The 24557-nt window shown below is 39.7% G+C and overlaps 1 protein-coding gene across 5 annotated transcripts in view; it reads left to right on the top strand.

Annotated features, from left to right (window-relative positions):
* SIPA1L2 (signal induced proliferation associated 1 like 2) overlaps positions 1 to 24557 on the top strand; it is a 179376-nt gene that overhangs the window by 37354 nt on the left and 117465 nt on the right. For 4 of the 5 annotated variants that reach the window (XM_084624846.1, XM_084624843.1, XM_084624847.1 and 1 more), the window contains exons 2-3: positions 2563 to 2609; positions 11645 to 13362. In XM_084624846.1, coding sequence (XP_084480972.1) covers positions 11892 to 13362 — 1471 coding nt within the window. In that variant the 5' untranslated portion in view covers positions 2563 to 2609; positions 11645 to 11891. The remainder of the gene's footprint in view (positions 1 to 2562; positions 2610 to 11644; positions 13363 to 24557) is intronic. The other variant, XM_084624844.1, reaches the window with a different exon arrangement.

The following is a 24557-nucleotide window of genomic DNA, read 5'->3' as shown; positions in this document are numbered from 1 at the left end:
CTTTTGTCTTTGTTCACAGACAGGGCCATCCCCTTGCTGTCATATTTTGCTTTTTCACTGCCAAGTAGTTTTGATGTTTATAGCTTCTTTGATTTTTCCATTGACTTGTCTGCAACAGTGAACCACTGAGCAATACATTGCATAAGTGGCTAGCCAGGGAGGGGTGACACTCCTTCCCATTAGAATGAGCCATCACTGAGACATATGATACACAGGTGACGCGCTTTGGCTCCAAGACTTATCAAGGGCATAATTTTCTATACAGTTACATTAAGCCTTAAATATTATCTGTATACACATCTCACACTATTGATCAGTTACAAGCTTTCAGTAGAAACCTCACATCGCACCCTTTATGGCTAAATACCATGAAAGCGGTGTATTAGGTGAGTGTGTTTGTCTGCTCTGAGAAGAGAGCAGTGAGTCCTTTGCCAGTTGGCACCAATGCTGTGTCACAGATGTGGCATCTAGAAGAGCTTACAGTTTGGTAAAGCAGTATTACAATCTCCATTTAACTAGGCCTCTTTGTCCCACACTCCGAAGGCAGGAATACTGCTTGATAAAATCCTGAGAGTGGAAAATGTGCAGAAGAGACAGTGAAGGTTGCTCACATGTAACTGCAATTCTTTGAAATAACCTCTGCACATTCATGCTCTCCTGCCCATCTTCTCTTCCTCCTTGGAGTCCTAATTTCAACTTTTAACCCGAGGAGGGACTGGAAGGAGCTAAGGTGGTCGGCAAGCCAAGTCGTTCTTTTGTAGTTCTGCTATCCAAATGTCCAGAGCCATGAAGGAAGGGGCAGGGTTACAGGGGGAGTGAGTGTTCCAATGAGCACTGCTTCTAGAAACTTCTATTGGCCTAAGCTGCACTGTCTGCTCATATTGAAAAACTCAGGTCATAGGCAAATAACTTCCTTCTGCAGTTTGATCCATGAACCATGGTAAATCATCTATGAGAAATGGTGGGAGGGCAACTTTTTCTCCTTCTGGCTTAATAGGAAACAGTTAGTACACACAGCTGTTCTTTCTTCTCCCAGAAAAATCCCTTTATCTGAGGATATAATTGTTTTAATACTGTTCTTTACCTTGTAAATCGTGTGTGTGCATTTCCATAAATGTACTAAAAATAGTCTAACTGAATTGCAAGTCGAATCATGAAAATTTGGCCCAAATGAAGTAAATAACAGTTTGCCATTGGCTTCAGTGGAGCCAGGATTTCACCCTACACGTCTATGTAGTCCAACCTGCATGAGGTCATATCCCAATCCACTCTTCAGCATTGGTCATTTAATCAAACTTTGACATAGATAGCATGGTAGAGCCCATTTTTGACAGAGCTGTAAGAACAGTGGGGGATGTACTTTGTTTTAGAAAGCAGATTAGCCTTAAAATATCCAACTGCCAAAACTTGTATAATTTATCAAAATGCTGAAGCAAGATAGTAGGGTACTGGTGTCAATAGTCAAAGAAAAATCTAAAGTACTGATTCTGAAATTTTAAAATAAACTTTTTTCCTTTCAGCAAAATAATAAAAATTAAAATTAAAAGTCCCTTCAGCAACTTTATTCTGTCTCTGAAATATTCTTAATGAAATTGAAGCAGCATTGTGCTAATTAAGGTAGAAATGTAAAGTAGAAATGTTAATTGTGGGACTATACCAATTGCTTGCTGAAAAGATTATCATTATTTCCTGATGAAACAAAATACAAATTGAGCTACAATATTTAAGGTTGATTTATTCTGAGAAAATGATAAAAAAAAAAAAAAAGTGCCAAGAGTTTGGGGTTCGGTACCTTATTGTTACCTTTCCAAATAAAAAATAAATAAAAAATTATAAATTGCAAACTATACTTGTTGCTTCATAACTGGTTGCAATGTATCTTGACATAATGATGATGATCATAATAATTGGGAGGTGGGACTCATTAAATCACTTTGTCATCTTTGATTTCCTAAGTGAAGGGAGGGAATCCAGTCCATAAGTCTGTTTAATAGGAAAGCTAAGAGGCTTTTGTTTGGTTTTGGTTTTTATTTTTAAATCTTCTAAAACTGGTGCAGTAGATGTTATTGTGATTGCCATCTTGGATTCCTTCCAAGACCAAAGGGAAACATGATTATGACTTAGAAAGCTTTTTTTTTTAGCCTTTTGTGAAATTTCACTGACATCAGGCAACGTTTTATTGTTAAAGGGTATAGCTTCAAGGTTATATATTGTGGCTTTGCTTCAATGTTTACTTTAAGATAAATGTCTCTAGCATTTATCAGAGTGTGGAAGAGACCATTGATGAAGTACAAATATAAGGTCTAATTCTCCATTCATTTACACCTGTTTCCTGGTAGTGTTACTCTATTGACATAAAAGGAATTGCTCCTGATTTGCATCAGTGTAAATGGAGAATCATTCCCAGAGTGTATTAGCATAATTGCTTAATTATAACTCTCATTTCAAATAATCCAAGCCTTGATCTAACACAATAACAGTACAATAATGGAATATTTTTTTAGATATTTTATCATAGTTTTTTGATCTCAGCTAGCTTTTTTTCATTTTCTGCCCTTACAGTTCACTTGCAACCAAAGATTATACATGTGAAGAAAGAGCACAAATGAGTAAGTTCACAACAAATACTCGGTATACAGAAACTCATGTGTATCCCCATTAATCAAAATGAGGGGCTTCCCATGTCGCTTCTGCCTTCTGTCTAAATCTGCATATTAATCATGGATCTGAAGTATGGGTATAAGAAGTAACCATTTATACTGTAGTTATAGTTTTATTGTAAATCCGATGTATAATAATTTGAGCCATCTTTTCATGAACTGGGTTCATAATTTGTGCATTGTACTCTTTTCAGTTCTTTTTCCACAGCTGCAATCCAGATAAGTGACTCAATTATAGTTAGTGTTAGCCTTAAAGATTCCCTGATGCCTCATGGAAAACCTTGAAAAACATTCTATTTAAGACAATTATGCTTAAATATCACATTTTCTAAGGACATTTGCATGAAAACAGACTCTTGCTAAAGGAGTTCATCTGCTCTTCGTGCATATGTGTCATTTGGAATAATAATCCTTTGTGTGATATCATCACAATCTCAAGAGCAGTTAATTGTGATATCACACAAAGGAGTATGGCCAAGATTTTCCAAATTGGATATCTAAAGTTAGGCACCTAAATCCCTATTTGAACACCTAAATGAGCACCCACACTCTCCACTGTGCCTCTGAAAATCCAGGACCTTTTGATTTAGGAACCCAAGCTGTAAATCTCTGGACTATGGCTTTAAGGAACAAACAGTAGGAACAGATGAACTCCATCTACAAGTATTTTTTTCATATAATGATTCTTAATATTAGTGGTTAAAAACAAGGAAAGAAGCAAATGGAAAATCATTTAATTTAGAAAGGTATTCTAAATTAAGACTAAATTAAGTGTTCTATATTTTCCTTGTGACAACTTTCATACAGGTGCTGCTATATTAAATAGTTGAAAGTTTACGTATTCTTCCACTAACACTGTAGCTACCTTGATGTTACTCCAGTGAATTGTCTAGTTTAGAGTTCTTGAGGAGAAAGGTAGCTTATAGACCCTCTCCTCTTTGCTTTTGCACCCTATTATTTCCATAGGTCATAGAAGGATGGGTCCCAGGCCAAGCTTGCATCCAAAAATGGATTTGCTGTAAATTAGCTGATGTATTACTGCTGCATTAACTATACTGGCAAAATACACAACACTGTGTCTTTAAATGTGTTACTCTGAAGACTGAAAGCTGACTAGAGCTCTTATTGCTCATAGCAAAATGCTGTGTAGAATCAGTCAAATGCAAATCAAATGTCTGGCTGATCATAAGATTTGGCCTACTATTCACATTTATATTCCTATTTTATCAAATTGCACTTCCCATTTTTTAAGATTAGCACAGCCTCAGAATCACAATTATACAATTTTAATCTTGATGAATAGTACAAGGATTAATTATGCATTCTTTTTAGGGTGATAACATTCTCTAATAATAGGGGCAGATTTCCAGTTTCTTGATCAACAAAATAATCTCAGAAAGGCCCCTTACAGCATTAATTTCTGTCTATCAAGGTTGACATGAGGCAGGGTTACCAAGCAGCCTCCTTTTGACAGGGTAGTCCAATAGTACAGTTTTTATTCATTGCTCTGTTATTGGCACAGGACCATTTGTAGGCATATATCCAGGTCCCCAGAAAACTTGGAAACATTCCACCTTAAAGAGAACTGAAACTGTGGCTAACAAACCAGCTGCTTTATTGAGCTCAGAAGGAAGTCTTTGTAACTCTGTGGAAGGAACTTAAGTTATTTGCATAACATCCAACAGCCCTAGTGGAGAGGATCGGCACAAGCAGAACAGCAGGGTAGGCATCCAGTTTTATCTTTTGACCATGTCTGGCAATTGCTCTCTAGCTGAAAGACTAAGATGAGGAGAAAAAAGGGAAAAGTGAGGAACTTGACCTAGAGGTGTGTGGGTGGTGGTCAGGGATGAGGAAGATATGGACAAATATTCTTTTTGGGGGTGGGGTGGGGTAGAGGAAGAAATCTGTTTTATTAAATGTTGTCTTATAACTCAAACAAAGGAAGTTTTATAATAAATGGCGCAAGCATTAGTTATAACTCAGGGGTGTGTGTCTGTTTTGTCCAATTCCTTTTTGTGGAGAGATAACAAATAGAGCAAAGAGAAATTGATGAAAAACAAATGTAGGAGAGGGGGAGTGATGCCATAGAAGGTAATACAATCTATTCATCATCTGAACCTTTTTCAAACAGAACATCTTCTGTATTACTGAATTATGAATCTATGGAATATTCACTACTAAATGTTCACACAGCCTATATCAGTGGTTCTCAATCTATTTAACATTGTGGCAGACATATGGAGTGTTCTGTGTGTTATGTGGGCTGCATCCACACAATATATATACTATCTATATGGGCTTGAGGATCCTACATGGGCCGCAGCTGTGTGGTGATTGGGCCTTAAGTGTCCCATGGATTGAGAACCACTGAACTATATTAAAAATAAAAAGGTTATGTAAATTAGTCCAACTATAGATTTTTAAAAGGGCTGCCTTATTTGTTCATATACCTTCGCTTTAGTGATTCTTGTAAGGGCAGTTTTTTTCCAAATGTTGCTGTTTCCAATAAAGTGTTAATTCATAAATCAGTGCTAATTTAGGCATCTCCTTGGTCAACCAATACACTAGTTTTAAAGTGTTCTCTGACTTATGAAGCAGTGGAGGGAATAACTATTTTTTTTGTTGTTTTTTTTAAACCCAGTGGATACAATATGCTATTGCTTTAAAATACTGAGTGTACACAAATATTTGTTTCCCTGAGAATGGGCTGTGTCATACCGTCTGTGTAACTGGAAGGACGTGAGAAGCATAAGAAAAGAGAATTGTCACAACGCTCAAGTCCTTTTGAAGTATGCTTTCCTCCACAACTGTAGGTTGACTTGTCAGATGGAACAGGAGGCATGGCCTCAAAGTCTCTCAGGTGATGGAAAGCATGGAGCGTCAACACTATGGATCCCATGGTGCATTTACTAGTTTCTGAACTAAAAGGGCAGAAGTGGCCAGAATTATTTATATGGACATTGTAGAATTGTCCCAGTTCAGAACTGACTGTGTCTTCCATTTAAGGAAGTCACGCATCTGCTAGGAGGAGATAAGGCTGGAATGGAGAAACGAAATTTCTGTAGTTGAGATTATTGAGAGAGGTGAAGCAGCTGATCACTTCCTCATGCATCAAGAAATGTATCTGGTGCTGGGGAACGCCTTGAGGAAGGAAGAACATATATAGAAAAAGTGGAAGTAAACTACTGGCATAGAAAGTTAACATAGTTGGGGAAGGGGTATTTCAACTACGAAGTGTTTCAAGAAGTAATTTAGTAGCTGAGTAACGAAATAAAACTTTGTAATTAGGTTAAAAAAAACTAGCACTGTGTGCTTTTTTTTTTTTTTAAATGAGGAAATTAGACAAAAAGAACATAAAACCAAAAGTGGGTGGTAAACTTTGCAGGTGACTCAATTGCTTAGGTGAGTGTAGGGAACATGAGAGCGATGTAACAAAGATAGATGAATGGATAGCAAATTAAATTTTGTTGTGTTTAAATGCAAGGTGTACTGCACACAGGAAGGAATGACCTGGACTACTAATATGTTACTGAGTTTTAAATTAATTAAAACTATGTGACAAATCATGGCATCATTTGACTGCTACTGTACACTGAGATGTCCAATAAGCCAATGTTGTTGCGGAGTAGGAGGAATGCAATGAAAAAATTACAGAAAAGATTATAATGCTATTTCATACAAATCAGTTATACCCCTTCCCTGAAATGGTGCGTGCGGTTCTGGTCACTATACAAAAAAGATCTAGCTGAATTTGGTGCGAGAGGCATGACATGATGATGATTTTATTATTTGTATTGCAGAAGCACCTAGAAACTCCACCCCCTGTTGTACTAGGCATATTGTACAAACATAACAAAAAGACTGTTCCTGCCCAGAAGAGCTTCTCTTCTAAATAGACAAATGGAAAGACTTTCATATGAGCAGAGATTGAAACATTTTTGACTGTTTGGTTTACAGAGGAGATGAATAAAAGTTGACATAACGAAGCAAAAGATGTTCTAGCAAGAGTAAATAGGAGCGCCCGCTTTACTTTTTCTCATAATACAATAACAAGGGACTGTCTAATGAAATTGAAAGATAATATATATGAAATGATTTAAGGAAATATCTGTTTTTACATAATACATAATCAACTAGTGGAACTCAGTGCTACAAGATATCCTTGAAGACTAAACAGGCTTGTTTAAAAAAGGATTATCCATTTATATGTATAACAAGAAAAAACATAGGTAAATTAGCTAGGATGACAGCCATTTAATTTTTTTTATATAAGGAGATATTTTAAAGCTTTGTTTCAGGGTATTTAAACCACCAGTAACTTATGGGACATAGGAAACAGCTTCCCCATGGGCAGTTTATTCCAAAATTATGCACAGTAGTGGAAAATTGCACCTTTCCCTAAAGCACCTGGTACTGGCCATTGTCAGACATACAATACTGTAATAGACAGCCTGTTGTTCTGATCTGATGTAGGTATTTCTCTGTTCCTAATTCTTGATGCGAAACAGAAGAATGGGATTATTACAGGATAGTCTTTTCTCATTTTATATTTATATTTAGTTTGTATGACAATTTAAAAATATTTGTGATACCCTTCAAAAAACTAGGTTGAACAGATTTTGATGAATGGTTTTCCATTTTTAATGTGTGAATTGGATAGATAGTTTGAAAAACCTAATTTACAGCCACTTCAAAGAAAATAGGCATAAGTGGAGTTTCAGATCATTCCAGAAATGCAAAATTGTGGGGTTTTTTTGTTCTGAATACTATTTAAGTAGTTGCAAAATGCAAAGTAGGTAGCAGGGTTATGATGGGATGTCTTAGTCTTATTTGATTGCTTTTCTCTGAAGGGGGGACCTCCAATCCTCTAACATCATATTAGTTAACATCTGGAGAAAGCTCTTTGAAGAATATGGAGGATCACCTATTAGTTGCTACTGTCGGTTGTTTGCATGATACCATAATTCATACAGAAACTCTTTCTTGTGCTTTAGTTCTGTAATAGTAATTTTTCCCAAAAGTGTTAGACGTACCACAAGATATTTTCCTACTTGCATTTTATTTTCACCAAAGGAATGTAAAATGCTTACAAATATATTTAAAGATCCTGTGTGTCATATTTTAAAGATATTTTAATTGGATTCCATGCTAACATTTAAACAGTTTGGCTGATCACTGTGGGCAAGGCAAAACTTTTTTGTTTTAACCTACAGGTAGGTATTGTGTTTAAGGTCTTAGGCTGGAACACAACTTTTTTTCTTCCTTAAGAAGAGCATGTTCTTAACATGTTTTTGGCCTCTTCTCTGTTGTGCAGCCAAATGGAAACAGTTTCAAGTGCAACACTGAGTATGCACTCTAAACACTGTTAACTAACTCAGGTTCATATACAATGGGCTTCAGTCTTGCTATACCAGGCAAAGCCTGAGTTCAGGTTCCCGTGTTCCTCCAGACATGGAAGAAAAAAGTCCTTTTGTAAAGCTTAAATTTCATCTTTTTTTCCCCCCCAATAATATTTTAAATACTTTTTTTTTTTGTGATATAGGTAGGAAAGAAAATTTTTCCTCTCTGCCCTCCTCTTACCTCCACCAGAGGTGAAAGTAAGCTGGTATGCACCGGTACAGCATACTGGCAAGAGCCGGTGCACTGTACTGGGGCAGCCCGGCTTCCCCAGGGGGCAATTTCAAGGGCCTGGGGCTCCAGGCCCTTTAAATTGACCCCAGAGCCTTGCCGCTGGGGCCCTGGGGTAGCGGCTGTGGGGCTCCAGCGGCTATTTAAAGGGCCTGGGGCTCCCCTGCTTCTACTGTCCTGGCCCTTTAAATAGCCACCGGAGCCCTGCCGCTGCTATTACTCCACAGCTCCAGGGGCTATTTAAAGGGCCAGGGCGGTAGAAACAGGGGAGCCGCAGGCCCTTTAAAGAGCCTCCAAAGCCCTGGGGTAGCGGGGACTTGAGGGGCTATTTAAAGGGCTGGGGCTCCAGCTGCCTCTGCTGCCCCGGTCCTTTAAATAGCTGCCGGAGCCCCGGCCTGCTGCTGTTACCCTGGTGGGGGCGGGAGGGGGGAGGAGGAGAAGAAGGGGGGCGCACTTACTTTACAGGGTGGACTGGGGCTGGCTCTGACCCTCTCAGCCCCACCCCTTCCGCTCTAGACCCCCCCCCTCCTTCTGGGGGCCAGAGCTGGCCCCAGCGTAATGGTAAGTCACTCGACTTACTTTCACCCCTGACCTCCACCCAACTAACTTCACTGAACTATGGGAAGCTTTCAGTACAATTTACCTTCTCTGTGTAAAACTGCCCTAAATGTGCACATCCTTATTTGAAGCATCTTGAAAGATCATTACATTGCCTCTTACTGCCCAAAGAAGAAAAGCTGCTGTGGGAGTTGAAAACGTTCAGTCTTGCCTCACCCTTAAACTGATCTTTCACAATGGGAGAAAAGCACTGGACATAGCTGCAAGTGAATGTGCATACCCTGTGCACATTCCTCTATATGATTATCCTGAAAACTATTAAAAACAATTGAAAAATATTTTGGTGTACTAGTAAATTCAATGGTTGACTGAATTAACGTTTGCCAACTTGGCTGCCATGTTGTTGTGGGAAGCAACCGGCATGATCTTTAGCATAGTAGCTGTAGTCTCTTAGATTAGCAAGCAGAGAAATATAAAAGAGAATATGCTCCAGTTACAGCTGTTCTGCAGTTAGAGTAAGAATGAAGTAACATAAATCCTCCAAATAGTAAAATTGAAGGAAATCATGCAGTACCTTACTGCTGTTTCCTAGATGCATTACAATGAAAGGAATTGCCATTTTAAAAAAACATTAATTGGAGTTCTCCTCTCTTCCTTGTCTAGAGAGCTGCCTAATGGTTTTGCCTTTAAATTTCTGCTGGGACTCTCTTTATTTTCCAGCATGGTTTACAGTGTTTGCAATATCATCACTATTTGCCTAGTAGCAAGTCCCAAATTCAAAATTCTGTGCCCCCGCACGCTCCCTCTTCAAAGAAAGACCTAGTTTTCAATGACTTATCTTCATTAGTACTTGTAAATTTGAAATGACTACATATTTTCTGCTACACAACTGGAATATTTAACTGTAAAATGTTTGGAACAAAATCCTTACAATTCATTTTCAAGGATTACTTTGTGTACTATAATTTAGAGTAAATGTAACAGAAATATTGCCATATAGAAGTAAAATAGAAATTAGAGCCAAAGAGACCTTTAGAATCAGGGCTTTGGAGCGGAGCCCGCCGAGCAGCTCCAGAGCAGTGGAGCTGCAGGGTTTTCCCTGGAGCTGGAGCGGAGCCGAAGCACAGCTCCAAAGCCCTGTTTAGAATAGAAGATTTTAAACACTAGCACCACAGGATTGTTTCTTACAGTGTATGTTCTGTTCTTTTCCAGCATAGTTTTAAATCACATCTGAGGGAAGACTTTTCCACAATTCAATAGACATTTACTAGTTGAACTGGCTGGAGGAAGACCGTTCTGTTTTGCAGCAACGTTTGAGGTTTTGAAACTTTGTTTTCATTCTGCATTTTGAAGAAAAATAAAACCTTCCAAACATTTTTCAAAAACAATTGTCAAAATGTCCATTTCAGACAGAAGCTTGAGCTTTCCAATTTGGGAAGGTGTCTATCTCAATAGCCTGGTGGTTAGAGCACTGGTGTGGGATATGGGAAACCCGATTCAAGTCCCTGCTCTATCTGATTGAGCAGAGTTTTTTGTTCCAAATGACTGAACTGGGTAGAGCATGTACTTTTAAACTTGGTTGAAACTGACACATCTCCATTATGTTTGGAGTGTTTTGGCTTCAATTAAATGAAATTTCACTGAAAATGTTCCAACCAGCTCTAATCACCAACTGAATGTTTTTCCTAATCAGACTAAATTTTACTGAATCTTTTGTACCAGTGGACAGAATCACATGTGGATTTTTCCAGTCCATCGTCCAAGAAGTGAAATGCTGACGGCTTGTTCACACTTAAAATGCTACAGTGGTACAGCTGTGCTGCTGCTGTAGTGCTTCAGTGTAGACCCTGCCTGTGTCAATGACAGGCATTCTCCCATTGGTGTGTGTAATCCACCTCCCTGAGTGTTGATAGCTAGGTCAACAGAAGTAGTTTTCCATTTACCTAGCTCTGACTACACAGGAACTTAAGTCGGCTTAACTACGCTGCTCAGGAGCATGTATTTTTTACACTTCTCACTGACTTAGTTAAACTGACCAATATTTTAAAATAGACCAGACCTTAGTTTCTAGCAGATGTACTCACAAATGCATTTATGAGTGATGATATTGGCTGAGAGCGATCCCTGCCCCAAAGTGCTTTCATTTTCAGAGACATCCAAAAAAGGAGGCTGCACTGGGAAACCTACAGTAGAGAGTAACTTGAAGGGTATGCCTTATGATTTCCTTATTACTGTTGACTCTGTTCATATGAGCATCACCGAAGTGACTTTTCAGAAGATGCTTGAATATGGAGAGTCATCTTGGCAAACTGGGATGGGGAGGGCATTCCATGCATTAGGACGGTATTGAGAGAAATGCTGAGATGAAAGTAGGAAAAGAAGACAAATGGAATAGGTATCTCTTGCAGATTTAAATTAATTAGGCAGGGATGTATTAATAGTGGATTTAAATTGGTTAACTGTAGTGGAAACATTTTGTTATGTTTCTAGATAAGTTCTTCCGTACGTTAATAACAATCTTTGGATTGATTTACATATTCTCTACCTTTAGCATTAATAATTAAGAATACTACTGGGCTAATGTATTGGTTGCTAAGAAGTGCAAATGAGAACATACTTCTATCTTTACCTTTCTGACTACATAATAATTTGTAATATACTCAGTATGTTTGTATCTGAGTTCCTTTGAGAATATATGGGCCACTAAAGGTGTTTAGGATGTTTTATATTTACAAGTAACACTGTAGGCTTCCTGCTTTTGAATGTAAATCATTTTAATGCACATTTTTCTTTTTCAGAACAGGTACAAGGAATACACCTGGATTGATATCAAATTCAACTGAGGGAAATTCTAAATTCTAAACTGAGGGAAATATGAAGACCTGTTTTTCTGACTATTTTTTTTTTACAAAAAAGACACTCTGATACGATTATGCTCTGATACAGACAGTAGTTGTCTTATTTTGCAATTCTCTGTTCCATATGTGATAACAGCAGTACCAGTCTTGGAGGTAAGACTAGGTACTCCCTTGCCCTTGAGTGGACATGAGCGATCAAAGGTCTTCACAAGAAGATAAGCACAAACCCAGCCGAACGTCCTCAAAGTTCAAGGAGGCTTCAAGAAGTATGCAGTCCGATGACTACTTTGCTAGAAAATTTAAAGCTTTAAATGGTAACGTGGGTCCTCCTGCTTCTTTAAATACATCTAGCAAAAATGAAAGTAATCAAACTAATGGTACGCCAGCTATGCCTAAAATGGGTGTCCGAGCGAGGGTATCTGAATGGCCTCCTAAAAAGGATTGCTCTAAGGAACTAAGTAAAGCAGTATGGGAGAGTAGACCTCAAACCAGTTATGAGAGTGTTGGATCAGTAATTCCAAATGGACAAAATGACCAAAGTGATGGGCAACAAGAACAGCAGTTGGATTTGGAGTTTGCAGAGACCAAATATACAATAGGAGATCTCTTTGTCCATTCTCCCCAGAGGGGACTTCATCCCATAAGACAAAGAAGCAACAGTGATGTCACCATTAGTGACATTGATGCTGAAGATGTGTTGGACCAGAATGCTGTTAACCCAAATACGGGAGCAGCTCTTCATAGAGAATATGGAAGTACTTCTTCAATTGACAGGCAAGGTTTGTCTGGTGAGAATTTTTTTGCAATGCTCAGAGGATATCGAGTGGAAAATTTTGAACATAAAACTCTTGCTCCATTTGGATTTCCCGAGTTTTTCCGCTGTGACCCTACAATTTCTCCAAGTCTTCATGCTGCCACACAGATTTCCAGAGGAGAATTTGTCAGGATTTCTGGATTGGATTATATGGATAGTGCCCTGCTTATTGGTAGAGACAGGGACAAATCTTTCAAATGGAGACTAAAATCAGAAGCAGTAGAAACATCTCTGTTTAGAAAACTGCGAACTATTAAAAGTGAGCATGAAACTTTCAAATTTTCTTCAGAACTGGATGATGGTAGATTTGAGAGAAACATTCGTCCTTGGAACTGTCAAAAATGTTTTGCACATTATGATGTTCAGAGCATTTTATTTAACATAAATGAAGCAATGGCTACCACGGTTAATGTGGGGAAAAGAAAAAATATAACCACCGGGGCTTCAGCCGCATCACAAACTCAAATGACAACAGGCCAGACAGGAAACTGTGAATCTCCTTTGGGAAGTAAAGAGGACCTCAATTCAAAAGAAAACCTAGATGCTGATGAGGGTGATGGGAAAAGCAATGACCTAATACTGAGTTGCCCTTACTTCAGGAATGAAACTGGTGGAGAAGGAGACAGGAGGATTGCACTTTCCAGGGCAAACTCTGCATCTTTTGCTTCAGGTGAAAGTTGTTCCTTTGAATCCTCTCTAAGTTCCCACTGCACGAATGCTGGTGTTTCTGTACTGGAGGTGCCAAGAGAGAATCAGTCAATTCACCGGGAGAAAGTTAAACGTTATATTATAGAACACATTGATCTTGGAGCATATTATTACCGAAAGTTCTTCTATGGAAAAGGTAAGTCTCTCCTTCTTGATGTGTACATATCAGGTTTAATTTGCTTAATATTTAGCCCTTTAAAAGAAGAGAGCATTTCCCCCAAAGACTCTCAAAGTATTTGACAAAAATTAAACCTCTCACTATATCTGTGAGAATTGCAAGTAGTAGTATCCAATGAGTAAAATGAAGTACAGAAATATTATGTGACTTATCCAAGGTCACTGAGTAGTGTGGTGTAGTTTAAAGTATATTGTAAATTAGCTTCCTTGTACAAGGCTTTAGTTTTCTTTGTCTGAGAACAGGGCAAATGTTGATCTCCTGTCAAACTACTCTGAACAGATGGGGCCCAAAATTTTAGAGAGGAGGCTTTATTTTTGAGGCTTTTTCAGTAGAGTTAACTACCATCTTTAATTAGGTGAGTAGCTGACATCCATCCACTGGAGTACATAATGCACTTCAAAAAAAAATACATCACCATGTCTGGGTTTTGTTCTCTTCTCCTATAGTTTCTGTGTATTTTGTCTACCAATCTTGTTTGTTTCTTCCATCTTTCTCTCTGTGGTCCTTCCCTATGTTTTCTTTTCTTCGGGGTGCTATTGGAATCTTCCATATACCACTCCTACATTGCTGTTTCTCTCAGCTCCCTCAAAAGCTCTGCATTACAATAGCCAGTCTTCCAGTTAAGCAGGGCTGGATGTGCTCCCTTCCAAGCCCATCAGCCCTGTTCTTTTAGTGTAGCTACACTAGAAAAATGTTAAACTGCTTTCCAAGGTGAAGCACTAGTATAGACACAGCTCAGGTTTTTATCCCATTGTAATAAAAACCTTTTGTCTTTCTCCATAACAAAGGTTCTCTGCCTTTGGCTGAGTCTTCCTATTGTCATGCTTGCTGTGCCTTCCTAGCCACATCTGAGCAGCAGCAAGCACCACACTGATTGACACACTACTTCCTCCTCTGTCCCTGTGGAAGGGACTCAATAGGATTCAGTACAGTTCTTACCTCCATCATGCTATGGAGATCTGAGAATGGGGAGAGAATTGTGGGAACTGGGTGACAAGAAAAGGGAAGAAAGTAAGAACCTGAAACTTTGTTGGTGGTGGAGGAAAAAAGACCCACGGTTGTGTAAAGAAAGACAGAGATAAGGATGGCTCTTGAGCTGTCTGGGAGGTCAAGAATAGGGACTGTTGGGTTTCAAGGGTGAAGGAGAACCATGGAAACTGGTGACATGAGAGTATTTAGCATATGTTTGGAGAGCCTGGGAGAAAAAGGGACTGATTTACAGGGAAAATGGAGAAGAGATGGACAGCTGAGTTAAAAATTAGAGTAAAAATAAAAGGGGAGAGGGGGACAAGCCAAATGAAAGTTTTTCTTTTAAATGGGTTTTAGAAAGCAAAAATTGTAATTTTCAAAAAATTGAAGAGTAGTCTTTGGCAGATTGCAGATAAGACTGAACAAAAGTTGCCTTGTTACGGAAGACAAAGTGGAGCATAAGAATGAAGGAAAATTAAAAAAAAAAAACAAAAAAAACAGGAAAAAAAAGAATGTACTTCCTTTAGCAAGGCAAATTTCTCAGAACCCCTTCAGATAATACAATATACACAACCTATATTGTCATGCTGAACAGTTGACCCAAATGAAATATGTTTTGGGTAGTATTTGCTTTGATATCATTAGAAATGTATGTTTATATGATTCCTTCACTAGAAACAGCACACTTGATGAGTATATGAATCAAAATATGAACACTAAGAAATAGAATTGTTGCCATCTGATAGCTGTTCCATAGCTTGTGTGAAACAAATTGTTGGTGTCATTCTAGTTCCCGGGGGCAAAGGCTCAGCAACCCACAATGACAGTTGTCACTAATTGGTACCCTGGTTGAAACAGTGGGAGTCCCTCCAGGTCTGGTTTGAGGTTCCTAATTAAGTGTTGAGAAACTTGCACTGCTGCTGGCCATGCTGTTAACTGCACTGTGGGTAGAGGACTTCAGGAATCAGCATGCTCATGTGGACACCTTTTACAATCACTGATTCCTTAATGGTTTGGAATGTAAAAATTAGTGCTGCTTACTTAATGGTTTTTTAGGATTCTTCTTCTAGTAGTGTCCTGTCGGTGCTCCATTTCATGTGCCGCTATGCCTTTGAGAGAATTTTGGTAGGGGTGCCTGTTCAGCCCATGCATATGCTCCACACATCCTTGTGCCTTGTGCTGAGGCTATATGGGACTGTGCAGGTAAACCACCCTCAAATCCTTTTCAACTGTTTTCAGCATGAGACAGTCTCTTGGTGCCCATTCTCTCTAATATTTCAGCAGATAGTTGGCATATAGTTAATCACTTACAGTGCTTATAGTTGTTGGAATAGTTGTTCCCTTTCTTTTCTTCTTTTTCTTAAAAATAAAAATTAATTGTATTAATTTCAGATTTAGTTAGAAGCTTCCCCTTCTAAGGGTTATTTTTCATTATTTTACTTGGGTATGCTGGGCTCACCGGGATTCAAGAGGTGCCTTTCCTGCCATGAGCTTATTCCAGTAAGTGATGGGCATTGCCAGTACCTCTGCTGTTTGGGTGATACTTGTATTCCAGTAAGCGCAAGAACTGTACTTTCTTCAAGGGTAGATCCTGGAAAAATAGGGAGATCAAGTTTAAACTTCTAATGATGGAGCAAGTTTTACAATCAGTTTTGGCTCCAGGGCAGAGGACCACTGTGTACATACACTCCCGGTTCTGCTAGTGCCTTGTCCACATCAAAATCTCAGTCACCGGAGACCCTTAGTGATGTAGGCAGTAAAGCAGCACCAAGTATATCTATGTTATCAAAGTCCTCATTGACATCTGCTGCTAAGCAGAAGGAGGTAAGGAGTAAATCTCCAAGAATACCTTGGTTGCTGACTCACAAGAATGCTATAGAGACCTCACCTCCCAAGGGGAGTTCCATGCATTCTCTGACTGATACTGGTACCGCAAAGGAGGAAGAATCATTCATCTGAGATGAACTCAGTACCAAGTTTGGGTAGTTGTACCCAGAGCAGCAGAGATACTGTTGAGCAGAGTTCTAAGCCCATCCCTGAACAACTCGGTATCAGTAACATTAAAGTAAAGGGTACAAAAGACTGCTTAGCTACCTACAGTACTCATGGAATCAGAGCTGACTCACGCAAATGCCATAAGTTAGGTACCAGCTGCATTGGGACTGAAGCAGTCCTCCACAGGTTCTCACTCGACCCCATCTTTGATAGCATCGATACCACAAGAATTTAGGTACCCCAAGGACCCAATAGTGTCTTCAGAGCCAGTCTCTTCTCTGTTAACCAGTGCTGGGGGTTTGTCAGCATCAAGACTCTCTTGGTCACTGACCCCTCTATCATCTAGATCATGATGTTCACCCCCATCTACTTTGCAACCTGAATAGCTATTACCACCACCACCATGCTTGGAGTACGTGGAAGAGGACTCCTCAGATTCTCAAATTTCGGTGTAGGGTTCCAATGTCTATTCCAGGACACATCGTTTTCCCTCCTTCACTGACATATTACAGGAGGATAGACCTCAAATGACAACCACATGGCAGGAGCACAGATGGATGACTCCAGCTATGCCTTTTGGGCCCCCTCAGTGACCTTGCTAGGACCCCTGGACATTCTGTTGTCAACAGATTGCAACTTGGCCTTTGCACCACCAGCGGAAATAGAGAAGGGCCCCTTTGCCTCAACCTCCTATGCCAGAGGAGGAGACCTTTGAGGCACAAGAAGCAAGAGCAGATTGACACCTTTCACTAATACGATCTTATTGCCTCACAAAGCTGTCCTGCCCCTACCACCTTCAATGGCAGATGACTTCAGGCAGTTTCAGGAACTGATGAAGGAAATTGCTGACACACTTCAGATTCCTGTATAGGAGGTTCAGCAGTCCCACCTCAAACTCCTACAAATTTTGCACACCTGGACATCTATAAGAATTGCCGTTCTGGTCAATGAAGCTCTTATGGAACCTGCTAAGACAGTTGGGTAAACCCCAGCTACTTCACTGCCTACCTTCAAGAGGGTGGATAAAAAAATATTATGTTCATGCCAGAAAATGAGAATTTTTATTTTTCCATCCAGCTCCAAGTTCCTTAGTAGTGGAGGCAGTTAATGAACACCTACAACATTGCTCAAAGTCCACCCCATACCGTAAGGACCACAGGAGGCTTGATCTTTTTGGTCACAAATCCTACATTTCAGCCACTCTTCACTTCAGAATACCAAACCATTAGGCACTCATAGCCAAATACAACGATTTAAATTGACAAATTTAATTCCTTTGTTGATCACATGCCAGAGGAACATCGTGACCACTTTAAGGCCATTATACAAGACGGTCCTCTCCTGTCAAAGACATCACTCCAGATCTCCTTGGATGTTGCAGATACTGCAACACAGACTATATCCACTGCAGTGGTCATAAGAAAGTCTTGGTTGCAGCTGTTGGGCTTCCAAAGAGATGTTTAGAGTATTGTAGAAGACTTCCCCTTCTCTCTTCAGGGACTCCTTTCATGATCAGTTGCTGGTGCAAGAGATGGCCTCACTTCTATGTTTAGGAGCAATAGAACCAGTTCCTGTACAGAACAGGGAAAAGGGATTTTATTCAAAGGGCTTCCGGATTCCTAGAAAGAACGAAGGATGGAGGCTAATTTTAGACCTCAAGTCTCGAACCAGGTATGTAAAAACAGCAAAAATTCAGGATGGTGACCCTTCCAGCAATAATTTCCTTGTTAGAATTAGGAGACTAGTTCATGATTTTTTCCCTTCAAGATTTCATATTTCTATTCACCCTTCACACAAGAGGTTTCTTCATTTTCTAATCAGCAAGAAGTGTTACCGCTACTGGGTGCTCCCTTTGGCCTATCTTTGGCCCCCAGGATATCCTCAAAGATTCTGGTAGTAGTTGATGCCCACCTATGTCTTATGGGTATAATTTGTTTTCCTGTATCTGGATGATCGGGGTAGATCATATCAGGAAGTGTTGGTGTCAGTAAAATTGTGTTCTCTGTTTCATAACCTGAGCATTCAAATCAACCACAAAGCCCTTTTTGACTCCTCTACAGTCTCTAGACTTCATAGGAGCTTCTCTGGATGCAGCGACCGGCAGAGTGTACCTCCTTCCAGTAGGTTTCTCACACTACTGAATCTCATCTCAAAGATTCAGGGCAGTCCTCAAATAACAATAAGAGATTGTCTTCAGCTGCTGGGAAATATGTCATCTTTGAAGGTCAGCATGCCAGATTATAGCTCCAAGGTCTACAGGGATTTGTTGAACGGTTTACATACCAAGTAAGCACAGCCTAGGCAGGTTACTATCTGTTTTCCAATAGGTTCTGCAGCCACTCCAGCTGGTGGAAGGACCTGACCAAAACTTGTGCAGGTGTCCCATTCATTCAGAATCCCCCTACTGTAGTGATAACATTAGCTGCTTTGCTTTTTGTTGTTGCGGGGTGGGGGGGGCACATCTGGACCTCACAAGGTGCAAGGCAAATGGTCAATACAAGAGCGTCTTCTCCACATGAATGTTTTACACTTTCTATCTCTGATCAGATCAAAGTCAGTAAAAATAATGACACACAGCTAGGCATGCATGTATTGTATTGTTATGCAGACAAAACTACACAGGATCTTTTCAGGGGACAAGACAAGATGTCACATGTGTTATAACACAATTTGATTTATGACCAATAACTAATATCTAATATACACACACACACCCAATGTTCTGCAGCTGCTGTATAGTTACCAGTCCTGAATGTAGCTTGAGTTCGTGGCTTGTGGTGGCTATTTGGCCAGGAAAGCTGGGCACAAGGAAGGCTGGGTCTCTGTTGGGCATGCGCCGATGCCCTTCCATGTGGGCAGCAGAATGTTACCCTCCAAAGTCTTCCATCTCATCCATCCTTTTTGTAGGCTTTAGTTTGAATCCAGAGTCTGTAGGTCTTGCTGTGGTCATATCTTAGGATATGCTGCCTCTGGGTTCAGTTCGATTGATCACCCGTCAACTGCAGACATGACTTTCAGCCTGGGACCTGGCTTTGATGTTTCTTCAATTGTACTTTTGTTCTTTTCTTTTTAGGGTGGACTCTTCTTGCTTTGTCAGGGCTGTTGTCTGCATCTTCAGCCGGTGGTGGTTACACTTTATTTCATCAGGACAGGCTGGGGCTGGAGGTTGATTCCATCATCCATCCATACCTCATTCACACATCTAAACTACACTAATAAGATTACATCAGGGTTTTGGAAAATGAAGGTTGCAGCAGGGTTTACAAAATGGAGTGAGCATTTTAAAATGGAGTTTGTGTTGCAATATGGACAAGTGTAAGGAATGGCAAAAAGTGAGCAGAAGTTACAATGTTGAAACAGTATAAGTTTCAGTGATTTAAGCAGCAATTGGATTGAAAGTGAAACTCAATTAGCCAGTTATTGGGGTAACCGGTTTTATGAATGAATGTTTCATTCATAAAACTTTGCTTATGAAGTTATATTAATAAAGTGAACAATTAAGAACAATTTCATTGATCAGATCTACAATATCAACATCAGGGAGGAGCACATTCCATGTCTCTCTGTGCTGAAGTGATAAAACTCGAATTGGTACATAGTCATCACAGCTTCTTACTTCCCAGATATTTAGAAAATCATGGCAGATGACCTCAGCAGACTTTACTTTCTAAATTTACATATGGGAACTGAACAGCTGAGTCCTCCAGGTAGTATTCTTAGCTTGGGGTTCCCATAGGTCAATCTACTTGCTACAGCAGCCAATGCAAAATGCATCAGGTATTGTTCCAGAGAGGGTCTCAATCCCTAGTGAAGTCCATCAGATGAGAAATTATCTCCTATGTGTATCCACCAACACCGTTCTTGTTAAAGGTTCTCAATGAAAAGAAACAGGAGTGGGCCAGAGTCCTATTAATTGCACTAATGTGGCCAAGACAAGTCTGGTATCCCTATCTCATCAGACTCACCCCTCGCCCTCAATGGAGGCTTCCAATCAGTCCTCACTTACGGACTCAGACTGCAGATCAGACACTTCACCACAATTTACAGATTGTGAGGCTCGAAGCATAACTTCCTCAATGGCTTTCCGGAATAGAGGTATCCTGTACATGAGAGGTACAACACATTTTATTAAATAGTAGAAAAGAATCTACAAGAAATATTTACCTCCCAGAAATGGAAACAATATCTTTGGTGTAACAGTCATCCGATTTTTCACACTTGCTCTCCTCTTTTTAAGGTATTGGATTACCTCTTGTAATTGAAAACATTGGGTCTTTCTATGAATTGCATTAGGATTCACTTAGCATCTTAGCTTTTCACACACCCACTGGGGACTTTTCACTCTTCACTTACCCAGCTATGGCAAGATTCATAAGAAGTTTGTCAAATATATTCCCACAAATCAGAAATAATACTCCTAGTTGGGATCTGAACCTAGTCCTTAATTGCCATATGAAACATCCTTTTGAGCCACTAGCTAACTATTCTTTATTAGATTTATTACTGAAGACTCTTTCTGGTAACATTCACTTCTACCCAAAGGGTTGGAGACTTGGGGGCTTTAATGGCAGACCCCCCTTTTATGGTAATCGCCAGAAAGTGTTGTTGCGGGTCCATCCAAGATTTTTACTTAAGATGTCCTCAGAATTTCATATTAATCAAACCATTCATCTCCTAGTTCCCCACTGCCAAACCACACCAGACTAATGAAGAAGCCATATTCCATACCCTATATGTCAGGAGGGCATTAGCCTTTTACCTAGATAGGATATTTAGAAGACTATTTGTGTCCAAATCAGACAGAAACAAGCATTCAGTAATTTCAAAACAGAGGTTATCAAAGTGGATCTCCGGTCGTACTAAGATCTTTTACGACACAACTCATGGTCAAGCACCTTTAAGAGCGATAGCACATTCCACAAGAGCACTATCTACATATATAGCCTTACTTAAGGATGTGCCAATTGCAGACATCTGTAGAGTGGTAACTTGGTCATCTGGTTATACTTTTTCTAATCGTTATGTTTTGGTGCTGGCAGCAAGATCCGTGCTGCTGCAGGTAGTGCAGTCCTTGCTTCTCTGTTGGACTCTTCTTCAAACTACCTGCCACCTTAGAGCAATATTGCTTGGGAGTCACCTGAAGTGGAGCACTCCCAGAGACACTACTTGAAACAGGAGAGGTTACTCAACTTATGCAATAACTGGAGTTCTTTTGAGATGCGTGTCCTTGTGGATGCTCCACTATCTGCCCTCCTTCCCCTTTGCTTTAGAGTTTCCTGGGGGACTTTGCAGTGGAGAAGAAACTAAGGGTGGTTTGCCCACACAGCCCCATGTTGCCGCAGTGTTTGGGGTGCATGTGCAGGCCGCATGGGCACCACCACTGAAAATCTCCAAAGGTGCAGGGCACAGGGACAGTTGTCAGTCAGTGCCCTGCATCTGAAGTGGAGCAGTCACAGGGACACACATCTCAAAGAACTCCAGTTACTGCACGAGGTGAGTAACCTCTCCTTCTGTTTGCTTGAAATACTTAGACCTTGAGATGTCATCAGCTTAACAGTGTCTCACTGAGATTTCTACTTGATAATAAATGGCTCATTAAAGTTACATGTACATCCCTGACTTTGCTGCTGCAGTAAATACCATACATGTTTGATACATTTCACATTCACAGTATTAAATTTTCCCCCTCTTTGCCCCTAGAGTGCTACCTTAGGCATTCAATTTTATGCATGTTCCTGATATATAAAATAATGTATATGGATATACACACATGAATTGTGCACACTGGGTCTCACTTGATATCCTTCCATGATAGTGAGCTCACTGGTTGACATTATGAACTACTGTACACTGAATTGCAGAGGAAAACTTGACAAGAGGCTGTGAAAGATGAAATAGAAAGGTAGCAAACAGCTGCTTGTTTATAAAGAAATACACGTCCACCTTCCTTTGCTTGTGCCTTTAAGGAGATACCTATGAAAGAGAAATAACTTTCTGCCGAGGGTGACCAGACAGCAAATGTGAAAAATCGGGACAGGGGCTGGGGGATAATAGGAGCCTATATAAGAAAAAGACCCCAAAATCACAACTGTCCCTATGAAATCGGGATATCTGGTCACCCTATTTCTGTCTAATTGGTGTTTTAGTTCAGTTTTATAATTGGCAGCTGTCAACATGTATCTTTTATTTCTGTTTTAAGAAACAATTCGGCATATGCAGCATTAACAATTTCCTTCCCTATCAACAAATTATGGATTAGGAATTCAGCTTCTAATTTCTGAAATAAACAGTAAATTTATTGTTGTGTATATAAGATGCATAGCTATTGCAAAAATAAACTCCTCACATGACATGGATGTAAAATAAAATATTTTCACATTGATTGTGTAAAATATTTATCACTCTTGATATGATTTGCAACAACTAAAATGTTTTATTGTAGCTCTGATGTATAGACAGTATCCTTTCATGGATCTCAGTTTAGCAGACCTGAGGGAGTGAGTAAAAGGAGACAGATGTATGCAAAAATTTTAAAGGGTAATTGAAAGGAGCATTATTTAGCATTGAGTTTTTTTTAAAATGTCCTTTTCCATGAAGCAATTGTCTCCATCTCCAACCAATGAGGACTATCACTACTATGCTTACAACCACTTCTTAATGTGTAATTGCAACTACTTATGGATAGCAAATAAAAGAAGTGTCTGTGTCTAAAAAGGACATTTTTAAGGGTATGTCAGGGTTGGAAGCCTTATCAGACTTTCAGCATCAGCTGCCAGTTTGGTATTCAGTAGCTTGGAGACAGCCTTTTCTCTTTGCAAATTGAATTTTATGATTATGAGATCCACTCAGTATCAATAGGACACTTATATTCAAAGGGAAATTGATCTCTATACACTCCAAAATGAAAAAGTGAAGAGCTTTTAGATATTTGAATTGTCGGGCTTTGGGAGAGTATGATGGGGTCCCCGGGGTGCAATCTGGACTCTGGGACTGCTGAGCCCCCTGTCCCACCAACCTAGGATATCCGTCTCACATTGTGATGCTGTTGCTAAGCCACAAATCTCTGGCAGGTACTGCACTTACACAGACATCCAAAGGCAAACACACCCAACTGAGTTACATGAATGCTTTGCCAGACACTCATAAGCCAACAATAGAGAGGCTCCAGCCAGTTCCCCCAGCTCCCCAGCCTTGCACCCCAGAACTGTATTGTCTTGCCCTTGTCAGAAGCCTGATCAGTGTAAGTTATTACACAGTCCGCCCCTCCCTCAATGTGGAGAGGACACATGCTAGCCTTTGTAAACTGAGCTGAGATTTCCCAAACAATTCATCCAAAATACATGGTTTTAGATAAAATATAAAACAGATTTAACTACAGAAAGATGGACTTTAAGTGATTATAAGTAGCAAGCATAGAGATCAAAGTTTGGTTATCTAAGAAATAAAATTGAATTCGCAGTCTGCGTTCTACAAATTAAACAGGATTTGAATCAAGCAGTGGCTCAGCCTGACAGATGATATAGTTCCTCAGTACTCAAACTGGGACTCTTCTCCAGCTTGGGCCCACTCTCCCCAGTTCAAAGTATTTATCCTCCAGATGTGTTTCCAGGTGTTGAGTTGCCTGGGGAGTGTGGCCAAGCCATGATATCACTTCCCCTCTTTTATAGTTTCTTCCAGTTTGCTAGAAAGCTCTTTTGCTATGACGTGGTCTCAAACAGTCTCCATTGTATACATGCTCTCTCTGAGAAGTCTCCATTGTATACAGTTCCTGGGATAGTGGATTCTTTCCTTGATGGGTATTGATGAGCCAATAATGCTGTCCGTCTACTCCATTGTTTTACCTAAAAGGCTGGTTGTGGTTGTTCCCAATCTCACAACATATTTCAGTAATACACATGTAGCAAAACTTCATAACTTTACATACGATGATAGAGCATGTAATCCAAAAGGATATTTATGTTCAACAGATCAAGACTTTTAAAATGATACCTCATAGGGCATACTTTGTACAAAATCTATCATAATTATGTCAGTGGTGAATATGAGCGTTCCAGGTTGTGGCTTTGAGGTATAGAGTGCCACTGAGAATAATTTTGTTTTGTTTGCTTTTTTCCTCTTTTCTCTTCAGTCTGGAAAAATCCTTGTATTTAACTTGCATTTTGGAACATTTTTAAAAATTTTGTCTTGCA

The sequence above is a fragment of the Lepidochelys olivacea genome, assembly GCF_965140295.1.
Source record: "Lepidochelys olivacea isolate rLepOli2 genome assembly, chromosome: 3".
Taxonomy (NCBI): Eukaryota; Metazoa; Chordata; order Testudines; family Cheloniidae; genus Lepidochelys; species Lepidochelys olivacea.
The sequence above is the reverse complement of the archived record's forward strand: the minus strand, read 5'-3'. Positions and strand labels throughout refer to the sequence as shown.